This window comes from Diceros bicornis, chromosome X (assembly GCF_020826845.1).
Source record: "Diceros bicornis minor isolate mBicDic1 chromosome X, mDicBic1.mat.cur, whole genome shotgun sequence".
Taxonomy (NCBI): Eukaryota; Metazoa; Chordata; class Mammalia; order Perissodactyla; family Rhinocerotidae; genus Diceros; species Diceros bicornis.
The window spans coordinates 103739012-103753602 of NC_080781.1; the positions used below are offsets into that span (position 1 = coordinate 103739012).

Below are 14591 nucleotides of genomic sequence, written 5' to 3' on the forward strand. Positions count from 1 at the left end.
TCAGGGAAATGGAACAAAGCGCTCAGTCTCCAGAACCAAGGGAAAGACTCCTTAGAGGATCCCTCTGGTTAGAACCCAGGGGACAGTCAGGGAGTCAGTGAACCAACTGGAAGGGTGAAGCTGGGGAAGTCTGAGGTTGGGTGGGGGTGGGATAGAGGGTGTGCATCAGGGTCGGGCAGCTTGGGATGCAGACAGGGTATGGTATCATTATTACTCTGGGTCAGACAGACCTGACTGTGCCCTTATTAAGAGTGTGCCCTTGGGCAAGTCACTTTGATCTCTGTGCCACAGTTTCTTCAACTATAAAATTGAATTGATAATAGTACCTACCTCATAAGGTTGTTGTGGGGATTTAATGAGATAATATGCATGAAAAGTGTTTTGTATAGTGTCTGGCACATAATAAGTGCTCAATAAATGGTAGTTATTATAAATTGTAGTTATAAGATGATAGGTAAAAAGCAGTTAGTTCAGTGCCTGGCATTTAATAAAGGCTTGTCTATATGCCAGAAATTCTTATTCATTGTACTGCCATTACTGACTTCTCTAAGCCTTAGAACTGAGAAAACTCAGCTTAGGCCTAGAGGTGAAGACGTGGGACTTGTCCGGGGAAGGCAGTTAGCCTGGGGTGCTGTGCTGAGCCAGGTAGACAGCAGAATGAAGGCTCAGATGTGGGAAGCCACAAAAGCAGACTTTATCTCTTTTCGTTATTTTTCTAAAGGCAGGCTCTGAATTTTGTCATCCAGCTCCTGGAGATGTGACTCCTCTACATGCTTCTCTTCATTGCTGGGGCATATTGCCTATTTGTGCAGGGAGGACCTCATTCCCATTTGAAGGTATTTTTGTGGAGAATCAAAAGATGAGAGGCAGAAAGGAGTGAGCCCAGCTCCTACACTCTTACTGCCTCTAATAAACAGGCCGATACTTGCTGGCGTGCAAGCTATTTCCCTGCCAGAAATGAGATCTGAAAGCCACCCGCACATCTCTGTCTTTCCAAATTTGACCTTCAAGGCTCAACCCAGTTTCTACTTCTTAAATCAACCTCACAACAACCCAGTTAGATAGACACTGGTTGGGGTTCAGCCAGAAAAACAGAAATCACTCTAGGTCTTTCAAACATAGGAGATTTAATACATGGATTGGTACACAGACTATGGAAGAGCTAAGAAGCCAAACAGGGGAGAGTGAGGCAACTCAGAGATTAGCAACAACAGGAAGCCCCTCTTACTGCTAGAGTTGGAGGGACAATAGGAAGAGGTGGTGAGTAGTGTTACAAGAGCACAAAGACTGGGGCCATCTGGTGCGAGCTAGAGCCAAGATGGGGCTTCCCTGCAAAATCTGGGGCCAAGGAGGGAGGGGATACCTGGTGGTAGTTGGAGGTGAGCCTCATAGGAAATACAGCTGCTGCTGGAGGCACCACAAAACATGAGGTTGGGGATGAGAAAGATATCCTAGCTTCTCCTTTCTTCCTACCTCCTGGTTGGTCAAACCTACCTGGAAGCCAAAGGGCAAGGGACTGTGGGGAATGTAGTTCCCTTGATACAAAGCAGAGAAGGAAACGGACATGGAATAAGAGTAAGCAGCAGATGAATGAGCCTGATTATCATCCTCATTTTACAGAGAAGTCAAACGAGACAGCAAGAGGTCAAGTTGACCAAAACCACACTAAGTAGCAGTCAGAGTTTCAAATCCAGGAAGTTGGATTACTCCTGAGCCCAAGCTCTCTGTAATCACTGCTACTATGTAACTCATGATAATAGCACTGTTGTTACTTTACGCATATCAGACTTTTCCCTCTAAACTAGACTTTAAGCTCCCTTTTAAAGGCATCAACTGTCTTTACCTTCATATCGTTTATGTCACCTAGCCCTTGTGTATTTTTCAGAACCTACCAGAAAATGTAGGTTTTTGATTGAAACGGGATTATCAGCAGGTTTTCATATGTTCCACATTACCCAAGTGTGTGTGGGGCACTATTAAAACATTCTCTGAGGTTCTGAATGTTTGCTTCCTTGTTAGAGAAATGTAGCAATCCCCGATCAGATTCCAGACAATGATTTGGCAACAGGGAAAAGCACAAACTGCAATGAGGAAAATCAATGTCTAGACTGCTTGAGGGCATCTCACAGGGAAGACACTGTTAATAAAATTTGAAATGGCTCTACTCCAATGTCATAAAATTTCTATAGCTTGAATTGAGCAGCTCCTTCACCTGGAAAGGGGCAATAGCATCCCTTAGACTTATAGCTTCCATGGTTTGGACTGTCCTGTGGGACTGAAAGCTGGCAGGGTTTGTTTTGTACTGTTTTCTTAAGAAACAGTTCTTGGGAGCTAAGAGACAGACACAGGTAGGTTGGATGAAGCATCAGTGACTCCTATCCTAATGAAATCTTTAGTTACTGGAACTGGAAGGAGAAGGAGATTAGACAGTTCAGACTTGTGATATAACTGGGGAAGGAAAGAAGGTGTGCGAGGACCTTGTAGTGAAGCGCATTTCAGGTGCTTCTTGGCCTCAAGATAAGCGTCTATGTGACAGGGTAGTGGTTCTGTGCATGGGTCTTGGGATTAGACTACCCTGATTCAAATCCAGTCTCTACCACTCTCTAGCATATGACTTTATCAGTACACGGGGGATAGTATAGTATTATAATATAGTGCATTATCCTGGTTTTTCTCCTACCTCTCTGGTTGTTCTTACTCAGACTCCTTGGAAGATCTATCCTGTCTTTCCAACCTCTACACACTGGAGTGCCCTAGGCCTCATTTTTGGACCTCTTCTCTTTTTTCTATCCATACTCACTTCCTTAGTGATCTTACCAAGTCCTACGGCTTTAAATACTATGCACATGCTGGTAACTCTCAGATCTCTATCTCTAGCCTGGACCTCTCCTCTAGACCTGTAGACCACTGCCTACCCAACTTCTCCACTCAGATGTCTAATAGGCATTTCCAACTTCACATGCCTAAAACTCAACTCTGGATCTCTGCCCCCTCCCACGCCTGCTCCTTTCCCACTCCTCCTCAACTCAGTAAGGGATAACTCCACTCTTCCAGTTACTCAGGCCCAAAATCTTGGTGTCATCCTTAACTCCTCTCCTTTGCTCACACCCCATATCTGATCCATCAGCAAACTGGATCTATTTTCGAAATATATCTAGAATCTGACCACTTCTCATCAAGTCCATCATAGCCACCCGGTCTAAGCCACCATCAGCTCTTGTTTTGGTTAATGCAATGGTCTCACAATTGGTCTCTCTGTCTTCGCTGCTGCATCACTTCTGTCTTTTCTCAATCAGCCACAGCAATCTTACTAAAATGCAAATTCGATCATGTATCTCCTCTACTCAAAACCCTCCCATGGATCCCCATTTCACTCAGAGTAGAAGCCAAAGTCTTTATAAAGGTCTCTCATGTCTTGTATGATCTTTTCCTCACCCCCATTACCTCTCTGATCTCATCTTCTACTTCTCTCTGCTTTGTGTACTCCATTTCAGTTACACTGGCCTTCGCAAAGCTGAAATCAAGGTGTCAGCGTGGTTGAGCTCTTATCTAGAGGCTCTGGAGAAGAATCTGATTCCAAGTTCACATACATTGTTGGCAGAATTCATTTCCTTGTGGTTGTAGGACTGAGGTCCCCACCTTCTTGCAGGCTGTCAGCTGGTGGCCACTCTCGTCTCCTAGAGACCACCTGCATTTCTTACCACGTGTTTCCCTCCATCTTCAAGCCAGCAATGGCACATCACATCCTCCTTATGTTTGGAATCTCTGACATCCTTTTCTGCCACCAGCTGAAAAGAAGACTGCTTTTAAAGGACTCATGTGATTAGATTAGGCCCACCGGGACAATCTCTCTGATTAGTAACCTTAATTACATCTGAAAAATCCCTATTGCTGTGTAATGCAACATATGCACAAGTGTGCTGTCTCATCATATTCACAGTCTTGACAATTATGGTGGGAAATCTTGGGGGAGCATTTCAGGATTCTGCCTACCACAATGATATTCAGACTGTTTAAGAAACTGACCAATCAGAATATATGCCAGCAATAGCACTGGAGAAGGGGTGTGAAAAATACCTGCTGTTCCAGATGTTACCCTTTACTTGCTGGATTGTAAGGTGGTCTGGGGAGTGTCCAAGAGGGAATAGCTGGAGTGGCAGCTATTTACTAACTGGTACGGAAATATTTCAAGATTTTAACAACTGGCTGCCATATCAGTGCATAGCAGTTGGTTATCTGCCTGGTTAGAGGGTTACAAATCATGGCGTAGTGTGTGAAGCACTGCCTTCTTCTCTATGCTCTGAGAGTCTGAGGTTGGTCCCAGATGACTGGTGGAGGGCGGGGAGACCACCTGCCCTCCTTGGCACTTTGATGATGGTGAATTTGATTAAAATGGCATCAAGGGCAGCTTCATTTGATGGAACTGGAAGCATACACATCAGAAACATCAGTGACAAGGTGGATGTGTTGAAAGAAGTGTCACAGAGGGAAATAAGCAGCCTGAGGGAGATATAAATCACTGCTAATTGTAAACAATAATAATAATGTACAATATGGCTGGCTTCACCTGCTGATGCTGGCTGGGACCACAGAGCCCAGGCTTGGAGTGATCCCTACTTCCCCATATCTTGAGGCTGACTCTACCCACTACTGCAGTGGAGCCTCCTTTGGCATAGAAATACGAATTGCTACAGATGCATATATCCACTCCACCAGCAGCTCTGCATCCTGCACAGAGCACTGAGAAATGGCTCAACCGTTCAAGGGATTGCTATTACCGGGAGTTCTTGAGCCCTGTCCTAGAATATACACTGAACAGAGTCACAGTGAAGCATGTCAACAACTGAGGCTCTACGAGGACTGGGTCAGCCTATGATACCTTTTGAAGTAGGAGAGAATTGTCTTCAGTGGCTTCCCTTCCTGTAACCTTCCCCCTGTATCAGTCAAATCTACTTGCTGGTCTTTACCACTTAAACAGATCAAGATACTTTTGGAATCAGGGTGTCCAATATCAGGATCCCATTGGATTCTGTTCTAAACGATAAAGACATATTACCAGAGGATTCCAAGGCAGCAGGTAGTATTCAAGACCCCATTCAGGCCATCTCCACACAACCCTCCCTCCCCAAGCCAAGTTGTTTTCTTCAAGTGCAGCAATAGATGGCATTAAAACACAACTTACTACCAGCAGATGGCGATGAGAGCTCGAGTTGATGATTTCTACCCTTTCTAGTAAAATGTCACTGAGCTCAGTGGGAGACACTACAGCCCTGCCTTAGGTGACAAGAAAATGTGTCCCTTTTCCACTGCCATTAGGAGCAATCAGCTGCGAGACACCCCAGGAGAAAATGACAAATGCCTCAGCATGAATATTGCCATCTTTTGCAGGGTAAGGGGGTTAGGATGCTAGGCATAGGGGCAGAAAAATAAACTCCTGAGATTCTATGCCTGTCCTTGTTATAGAGACAGACTAGGAGCGAGCATAGATCATTTCAGAGTTCTTGGTCTAGTGGGGTTTGAACTATGGGTGGTGGTGGGGAGTGAAATTGAACTATATTCCATTTCCAAAGCAATGGATGAACAGAATTTCAGAGCTAGAAAGAACTTTGTGAGCCTATCTTGTTCATCTATAGACACCCAGACTTACAGGATACCAGAGCTGGCAGGGATATTAAAGACCATCAAGTCAGACATACAAATGGCCAACAGGTACATGAAAAGGTGCTCAACATCACTAGTCATGAGGGAAATGCAAATCAAAACCACAATGAGTTATCATCTCACACCTGTTAGAATGGCTATCATCACTATGCCAAGAGATAAGTGCTGGTGAGGATGTGGAGAAAAGGGAACACTTGTGCACTGTTGGTGGGACTGTAAATTGGTTCAGCCACTATGGAAAACAGTTTGGAGGTTCCTCAAAAAATTAAAAACAGAACTATCATATGATCCAGCAATTCCACTTCTGGGTATATATCCAAAGGAAATGAAATCACTATCTTGAAGAGATATCCCATGTTCATTGTAGCATTATTCATAATAGCCAAGACATAGAAACAACCTAAGTGACCATCAATGGATGAATGGATAAAGAAAATATGGTGTGTATATATATATATATATATATATATATATATATACACAATGGAATATTATTCAGCTGTGAGAAAGAAGGAAATCCTGCCATTTGTTTCAACATGGATGAAACTGGAGGGCATTATGCTGAGTGAAATAAGTCAGAGAAAGACAAATACTGTATGATCTCAGTTATATGTGGAATCTAAAAAAGCCAAACTCATAGAAACAGAGAGTAGAATAGTGGTTGCCAGGGGCCAAGGGTTGAGGGAAACGGGGACATGTGGGTCAAAGGGTGCAAACTTCCAGTTAGAAGGTGAATAAGTTCTGGGGATCTAATGTACAGCACGTTGACTATAGCTAACAAGACTGTATTGTATACTTGAAAGTTGCTAAGAGAGTATATCTTAAATGGTCTCACCACAAAAAAAGGTAATTTATGTGACGTAATGGATGTGTTAACTAACCTTATTATGTTAATCATTTTGCAAGATATTCGTGTATCAAATCATCACACTGTACACCTTAAACTTACACAATGTTACATATCAATTATATCTCAATAAAGCTAAAAAAAAAGACCAACCATTTCAACCCCCTCATTTTTTGGATGAAGAAACTGAGGCCCCAAAAGGGAAAGTAAGTTACCCAAGGTCACACAGTTATAAATGACAGAACTAGGACCAGAGTCCCTGGTCTTCTAACTCCTAATATATTTTTTTCCCTATACTCCCCTCACTTATTCCCCACCTAAGCACCTAAGATGTAAACCATCCTAGTAGATAATTTTATATTCTGATTTTTTAAACTCCTCAATGAAAGAAATTCTACAAATCCACCTAGGGGAATATATTTCATTGCCATTTATGGCTAGGAAGTTCTTTCTAATAGCTGACTCCAAAGTTTCCTGCTACAACATAAACCCATTCCTCTTTGGTTTGTCCTTAGTGGAAATGGATCACAGATATTCACTATTACAAATAATATTTATGAAATATGGAAAAGATGTGTGTGTGTCTGTGTATATTTATACACACACACATACATATACATATATATGTTAAAGCTTCTTTTCTGTAGGCTAAATGACTTCTCAGTGGCAAACCAAATCCGAGAAATAGCACCTATGTAAGAAGAAAGGACTCAGGTCTTTTCATTCTGTGCCTTCTGTGCTATAGCAAAAACTTTCAGCAACAGGTGGACCCATGGGGGTGATTTAGCTTCTTAATATGAACTAAATATCCAAGTCCACTGATACTCAACTAAACTGGACCTCAGATAGCCAGAACTCCTTTGCTAATACTCCATTTCTATAAATGATAGGCAGATCATAAGAAAATAAGCTAAGGTTAGATATTTACTTTGGCATCAAAAACCAGGGCAGGGTCTGGACAGATCCCGATCCTAATACTTTTGCCATTTCTAGTTTAGAGCGATAAACGCTGCAGATCCAAATGGTAACATGATGGTCTAAAAAGATTCAGTGATGGACTCTACTTAAGAGTGTCTCACAGTGGAGTGCATTTACTCATATATCCTTGATCAAAAAATAGCCACTCTCTCTCTGAGAAGGTTGTCCTTGGCAATGAAACATTCAGTTTTGGGAGGGAGATGTGTGCAGTGAAGAGAGAGATAAGGCCCTCCTGCCTAGAGAACCGGATGAGCTCAATCAACCCTGGAGATTAGTGAGATGACATGTTGTAGCCAAACTGTGCTCATACCTGCTGAGCTTTCCTTACTAAGCAAGAAAATAGATTCAGGGATTTAAAAACATTCTTAATAGGTAACCAGAAAGTCTTATTAACTAGAACATTTTCTGCTAGATTACCAAGATTCAATGGACTAAGAGTCCAAACTGAGTTGCCTTGGAAAGAAATAATTCAATCTCACAACTGGGAAAGCTAATGTAAAATAATTGAGGCAGACAGGCTGTTTCATTGAGCTTCCAATGGGCACCATGTCAACGTGACCACTCCCGAAACCAAGGTAACCACCCTTGTAAAACAAAGCTACTCACAGCAATAAGCTGGTAGGAGTTGTTCATCATGGCGATCAGCATGTTCAGCAGCACTACCAGAGAGATGACATTGTACGTCCCAAACATGGTGGCTCCCACAAACTCTGTGAACTCGTGTCTCGCTTTCACGTTGGTGACATAAAGATTTAAAAGGCCAAACACAGACCAGAAGAGTGACTGAAGGGTTTCAAAGAGCCTAAAAGAGATCAAAGAGATTAGTTAATTCTCTAGGAAGAGTGAGAAAAAAAGCAAAAATGTGAAGTAATCTGTTTAACAAGGGGGCTGCCAGATTGGCATCCCAACAGGTAGACTGATGATCTCACGTATTTGGTCTCTTCTCCAGCACAAACCAGCCAGGTCAGCTTGTTTGTTCCCATTTCTATGTCTTATGCTGCGTCTTTCTGCCTGGAATACATTTCCCTCTTCTCAGTCTACATAGAGCCTAAAATTTTCCAAGATTTCAAGGGCTACTTCCTCTACCAAACTTTCTCCTTCATCTTTAGACCATATGATTTACCACCTACCTAATTACATAGAGGCAGTAAATGCAGTGATTAAGAATATGGTGCTTGGCTTGGATTCCTCTGGGTTAAAATCTCAGCTGTGACACTTGCTGAGTAAACATGAACAACTTACCATTTCCGATACTTCTTTTGCGGTTCCCACAGGGCCCAGAATGGTGCTCAGCTCAGTGGAGGAGCTTAAGTATTCTTGAATTGGCACTTTATATGGATTATTTTTAATGTTATATTAACTAACAATTATTGAGAACTTACTATATAAGCATACTAGGCACTTCTACATACACGATCATTATGCTCCTTATAAAAACTTTATTGTTACTGCTGAGGAAACAGAGGTTGAATGACTTACCCAAGGTCACCCAACTATAAGTGCTGAGCCAGAATTCAAATCCAGGTCTGTCTGACCTCCCCAAACCACTGCGTTATTCTATATTAGAGGGCTTCACAAATTACTGTTCCCTCTCATACTCTCCACATCCAAATATGTAACTTTGCAACGATGTTTTTGGTGTCTAGGGTTTCCTTTTTCTCATATTCAGAAATCTGTGCTTACAGCAATAAAATGCAGCTAGCTCATGGGTGGCACAAATCAACCATTTCCCAAGCACACAGAAGAGGTGCAGAACATAAGAAATGCTACTTTAAGAATAGATGTACTTTGGGGCTGGCCACGTGGCTTAGCAGTTGGGTGCGCACGCTCTGCTGCTGGCGGCCCGGGTTCAGATCCTGGGCGTGCACCGACGCACCGCTTCTCCGACCATGCTGAGGCCGTGTCCCACATACAGCAACTAGAAGGATGTGAAACTATAACATGCAACTATCTTCTGGGGCTTTGGGGAGAAAAAGGGGGGAAAAAAAAGGAGGAAGATTGGCAATAGATGTTAGCTCAGAGCCGGTCTTCCTCAGCAAAAAGAGGAGGATTGGCATGGATGTTAGCTCAGGGCTGATCTTCCTCACAGATTTTTGTACTGCTGTCTCCTCATCATCATTGAGGGCTCAGCTCAAATATCACTTTCTCAGAGAGGCTTTCCTTGGTCACTATACTGAAAGTAGCTCCACCAGTTATTCTCTATCCCATTGTCTTGTTTAATTTTCTTTGTAGCACTTAAAACTTCCTAAAATTGTATTATTAAGTAATATTTTGTTTAAATATTTATTTTCTGTCTGTCCCTATTAGAATGTACTTTCTGTGTGGGCAGAGACATACAACTACTATGTACCTGGCACATAATAGGCACTCAATAATATTTGTTGAATGAATGAATACATTTTAACTATTACTATTACTGTTATAAGTGGATTACAGTCTAGAAGATTCTGGTCCCATTGACGATTGCAGTCAGTAGGCTGCACAATGGGGTTAGTTCATTTTGATGAAGGCTGTGCTCTGCACTGGCCTGACTCTCAGGGGACCTCTTTCAGGGCTGCCTGGGCAACAGGCAGGTGGCCCTTTTCAATCTGTTAAATGGCTCTTCTCTGATCATCATAGGCAACTTCTATGATCCTTTAAGCATCACATTGCTTGTAAGCAAGCCTAGAAGGAAGAAATTTTCTATTTGTTTAATGAAAGTAAGTGCCAGTTGGTGAAGCGTTTGAGAATCTACAGTAAGATGAGAGTCTGGAGTTCAGGGGCCAGGGCACAAGAACCAGAATATGGCAAGTCAGACCTGTCACAGGATCTGAATTTCCAGGAGACTCTACGAGTCAGGGCCAGACAATACAATGCATCACAGAGCCAGGCAGAGGATCAAAAAATGGGAAAAAATAAGGAGTTCAGGAGTCTGGTCCTATCAGAAAGGCAGAGCCAGGACCTGGTAGTGTCCGTTAGAAGTTAGGGCAGGTGGGAGGCCAGCAACGGCACAAGCGGCTAGTCCAGCAGCTGGGTAACAAAAGCAGGAGCAGATGTGATTCAAAAAACCAGAAAGCAGTTGCAGCAAATAGGAATGACATTCTGAAGAACCAGAGTCCCTGGAAGTCGAATGACGTTGAATACAGAAAGCATTCAATATGTGTTTGTTGATTGCATGACAGACAACAAGGCCACAATCCAGGGCAAGTATGTCATCAACATGTTTGTAGGGTCTTACTTAATTGGCTGCTTCTCCAGAATGGATAATGTTACGTTCTTCATCCCCACCTCCATAATAGTTAAAAGTGGGATGGTTAATGCTTGAGACAGAGTTTACTACTAGCTGTTCCAATGACTGATACAAAGATTCCCTAAAAGTGAAAGTCTGGGCATTTAAAAATCTGCGCTCAACTGTGGTGATATTCTAGTCAGGGAGACCCTAAAGGTATAATTGTACAAGAGAGAAGAAAAAGGGAGACAAGATCATTCCTCAGTTTTGGTGGTTGGTAGTGAGAATGCCCTCAACATGGTGCACAAAATGTCACAATGTGGTCTGGCCACTAGGAGAAGCTGGCTTGTTGAAAGGCATGCCCATGTAAAATGGGCGACTGGCATGTGGGGTGGATAAGAGCACACTGGTGAGACGTCTATAGGAAGCTCTGTGGCTTCTAGATTGAGTTGAATTCACACAGAAAGAGCCACTGCCTAGGAGGGCCATTACTTGGTGGTCAAGTCCCTAATAAAATCATCACAGTGATGGAAAGCTTGTTGGTCAAACCCCAGAATCCTAATACCAAAAAATATCTTTTTAGTTTTAAAGGAGATGATTTTAGAGAAAACAGTCGATTTTTATTTAGCAGCGAGTAAACCAATATATGGAACTTGCTAGCTCAAGAAAGGGGACAAAGTAAAGATACAAAGATTCAAGAAGACTTGATATTAAATGTATGGGAGAGAAATCTATGGCATCTGGTTAAGGGGGGATTTGTGCATGTTGGGAGCCATCCATAAATAGATCCCAAAGCTAAGAGAGGCACAGCAGAATAGACATGGGAACTGCAGTCCTCTGAACACTTGCTGGAAGTCTCATCTGTGAGATGAGGAGTTAATCTTTCAAAAGGTAGAAGGAGTATGGAGAGGATTTACCCCTCTGGGCTTAATTCAGACCATTGAAAAAAAAATGGGAGGGTGTACTGGAAGAGAAAGGCTCCTTGGGAGAAAGCAGTGACATCATCCCGTATTTCACAAGTTGTGCTGTGATAACCCAAATGGAGCAAAGGCATGGTCACCTCTTTGGCCTCATCCCTACCCATTCTGCAGTTACCTGGACCTGCAATTTCTCATTTCACCGTGCCTTTGACAAGCTTCCAACTCTGGATGGAATGCTTCCACCCTGCTCCCAACCTCTAGCCTCCACTTCCATCTTGTCTCCTTCTCTGCCCAACTCTTGTTTGACCTGCCAGGCTCAGCTGAAGCCCCACCTCCTCTACAAGCCTGCCCTGACTCCTTTCCTACAAGGTGAGGTTAGATGCTCCTCTTTTGTTCTCCCATAGCACCTTAGCCTTATTCCATAAAGGCAAATATCACACTATAGAGGCCATAGAGGGAAGTGGCTAAGAGCAAACTTTAGACTCCTCCATTTATTAACTATTTGACTATGGAAAAGTCACGTGACCTCTTTCAACTTTAAGTTTCCTCATCTCTAAAATGGTTATTGATAGGATAAATATTAATTGCTAACATTTATTGTTCTCTTACTATGTCCCAAGTGCTTTGCATGTATTGTAATATTTGATTCTCACAATAAGCCTATGAAGAAGCTACTATTATTATTCTATATTTTCAGAGAGAAACTGAGGCACAGAGTGGTCACACAGGCAGGAAGTGGCAGAGGTAGGATTTGCACCCAGCTTTTCTGACTCTGGAGCTTGCATACTTAACCACCTTACTCTATCACATAAGATACTGCGTGTAATGCACTCAGCATAGTGCTTGGCATATAGTAAGCATTAAAAATGGCAGCTATTCTAATTGTTTACTTGTGTTCCCCACTAGCCTATGAACTTCTTGAAGACAAGGATGCCATCTTACTCAGTATCGTCATTGCCTGGCACATATTAGTTGCTGAATAAATGTTTGTTGAATAAATCCATAAAAGATGACAGGAGAAGCATATAACTAAGGAAAGTACAAATGAGTGGCACCATCCTGTGGTGACAGTAGCAGGAAGGCCATGAACTGAAATTAGGGGGAAAAGCTAGAGGCAATCGATAAGGACCTTTCAAACTTGGTCAGAACAAAAAGAAGAGACTTTGATGGGGACTCAGTTTGTATTCATGTAAATAAAATGGGAAAATATGGGCTGAATGTTGGGTAGAGAAATCACCACTGATTAAGTAGGAATAGCCACAAATGAATGGTGATGGTCTACAAGCAGGTCCCAAGTGACGTGCTAGGTCACGGCTCTGTCCTATTTAGCTTTACATGTATTCATGATTATTGCAACTTTACCCAACGTATTTTACAAAACCAGCCTTATACTTGCATCACTGGATAAAAGTGCAGACTGGAGCTTGTATGCCTGGATTCAAATCCTGACTCTGCCCTTACCATCTATGTGACTGGGGGCAGCCTGCTTAATGGCTTTGTACCCTAATTTCTCCATCTGTAAAATGGGTAATAATAATAGTGCCTACCTCATGGTATGGTTGTGAGGATTAAATGAGTTAATTCATGTAAAGCTCACTTTGTAATAGTGCCTGGACCTAGCACTCAATAAATACCAGTTATTTTTATGACTGTTATTAACCTTCCATCTAAATACAGCCTTGTTGTCGTTTTCCATTTCTTTATTGTCTTTATAAATCGTCATCCATTTGCATATCTAGTTGTACATAGTTGCAATCATAGTGTACATAATTTTTGTGCTTTTAAAAATTACACATTTTGCATATATGCAGAGTCTTCATATGTATCTTATTATTATTGTTTTTTTCTTGTGAGGAAGATTTGCCCTGAGCTAACATCCATTGCCAATCTTCCTCTTTTTGCTTGAGGAAGATGGTCCCTGAGCTAACATCTGTGCCAATCTTCCTCTACCTTGTATATGGGACGCCACCACAGAATGGCTTGATGAGTGGTGCATATCTCTGTGCCCGGGATCCAAACCTGTGAACCCCGGGCCGCCGAAGCAGAGCGTGCAAACTTAACCACTACACCACCAGGCTGGCCCCTTCATATGTATCATTTTAATAGCTGCCCAATGTTTTACCCAGTGAATACCAAGTCTGTCTGACAGTTTTATCAACGCTCTGGATGAGAATAGATGGCAAGCTTTTTAGATCTTCAGATGACACAAGACTGGGAGGGATAGCTAATAGATTGGATGACAGGATCAAGATTCAGAAAGATTTCAACAGCCTGGAGCAATGAGCTGGAACTAACAAAATGAAGTTTAATAGGGGTCAATGTAGAGCTTTACTTTCAGGCTAAGTGCCCAAGTACAGGATGAGGGAGGTAGGAGAAAAGCCAAGGGTTTTTGCTGACAGCAAGTTCAAAGTGGATCAGCAGAGTGACAGAGCTGGCCAGATACTTCAGCCCTACAAGGACGGCAGCAAGGCCAGATACTTCAGCCCTAAAAGGATGGCATGCAAGATTTACTTCTGCTTCTAGTAAGTAAGTCTTCTAGAATTAAAATAAATCTTCTAGAATTAAAGATATGATTGCTACTGGACTTCATCCTTCACTCACTTAATTGTTCAATGGGCATGTTAAGCACTTTTATGTCTTAGGCCCCTCTATGGTAGGTGCAAGGCTTACTAAGGTGGGGCTCTAAGTCTGGTGGGTGAGAGAGACAACAGATGAGTAAAATAGAACACGTTATCTATTATAACAGAGATGTGTCTATAATGCTACGGGAAACACAAAAGGAGTCTGTAACTGAGAGTGGGGTTGGAGTGGGTAAGAAAAGGCTTTAAAGAGCAGGTAACACTTTGGCAGAGGCTTGAAGGACGGGTAAGAGTTTCCCAGGCCAGCGAGGTGGGGATGGGCAATCTAGGTAGAGGAAATAGCGTGTGATGTGCAAAGGCCTGTAGGGCCAAGATGCTCTCCTGTAGTTGGGGAAGAG

The 14591-nt window shown here is 42.5% G+C and overlaps 1 protein-coding gene across 2 annotated transcripts in view; it reads right to left on the minus strand.

Annotated features, from left to right (window-relative positions):
* Positions 1-14591, minus strand: part of TRPC5 (transient receptor potential cation channel subfamily C member 5) — a 133951-nt gene that overhangs the window by 27073 nt on the left and 92287 nt on the right. For both annotated transcript variants that reach the window (XM_058536539.1, XM_058536540.1), the window contains exon 6: positions 8093-8288. In XM_058536539.1, the coding sequence (XP_058392522.1) occupies positions 8093-8288 (196 nt within the window). The remainder of the gene's footprint in view (positions 1-8092; positions 8289-14591) is intronic.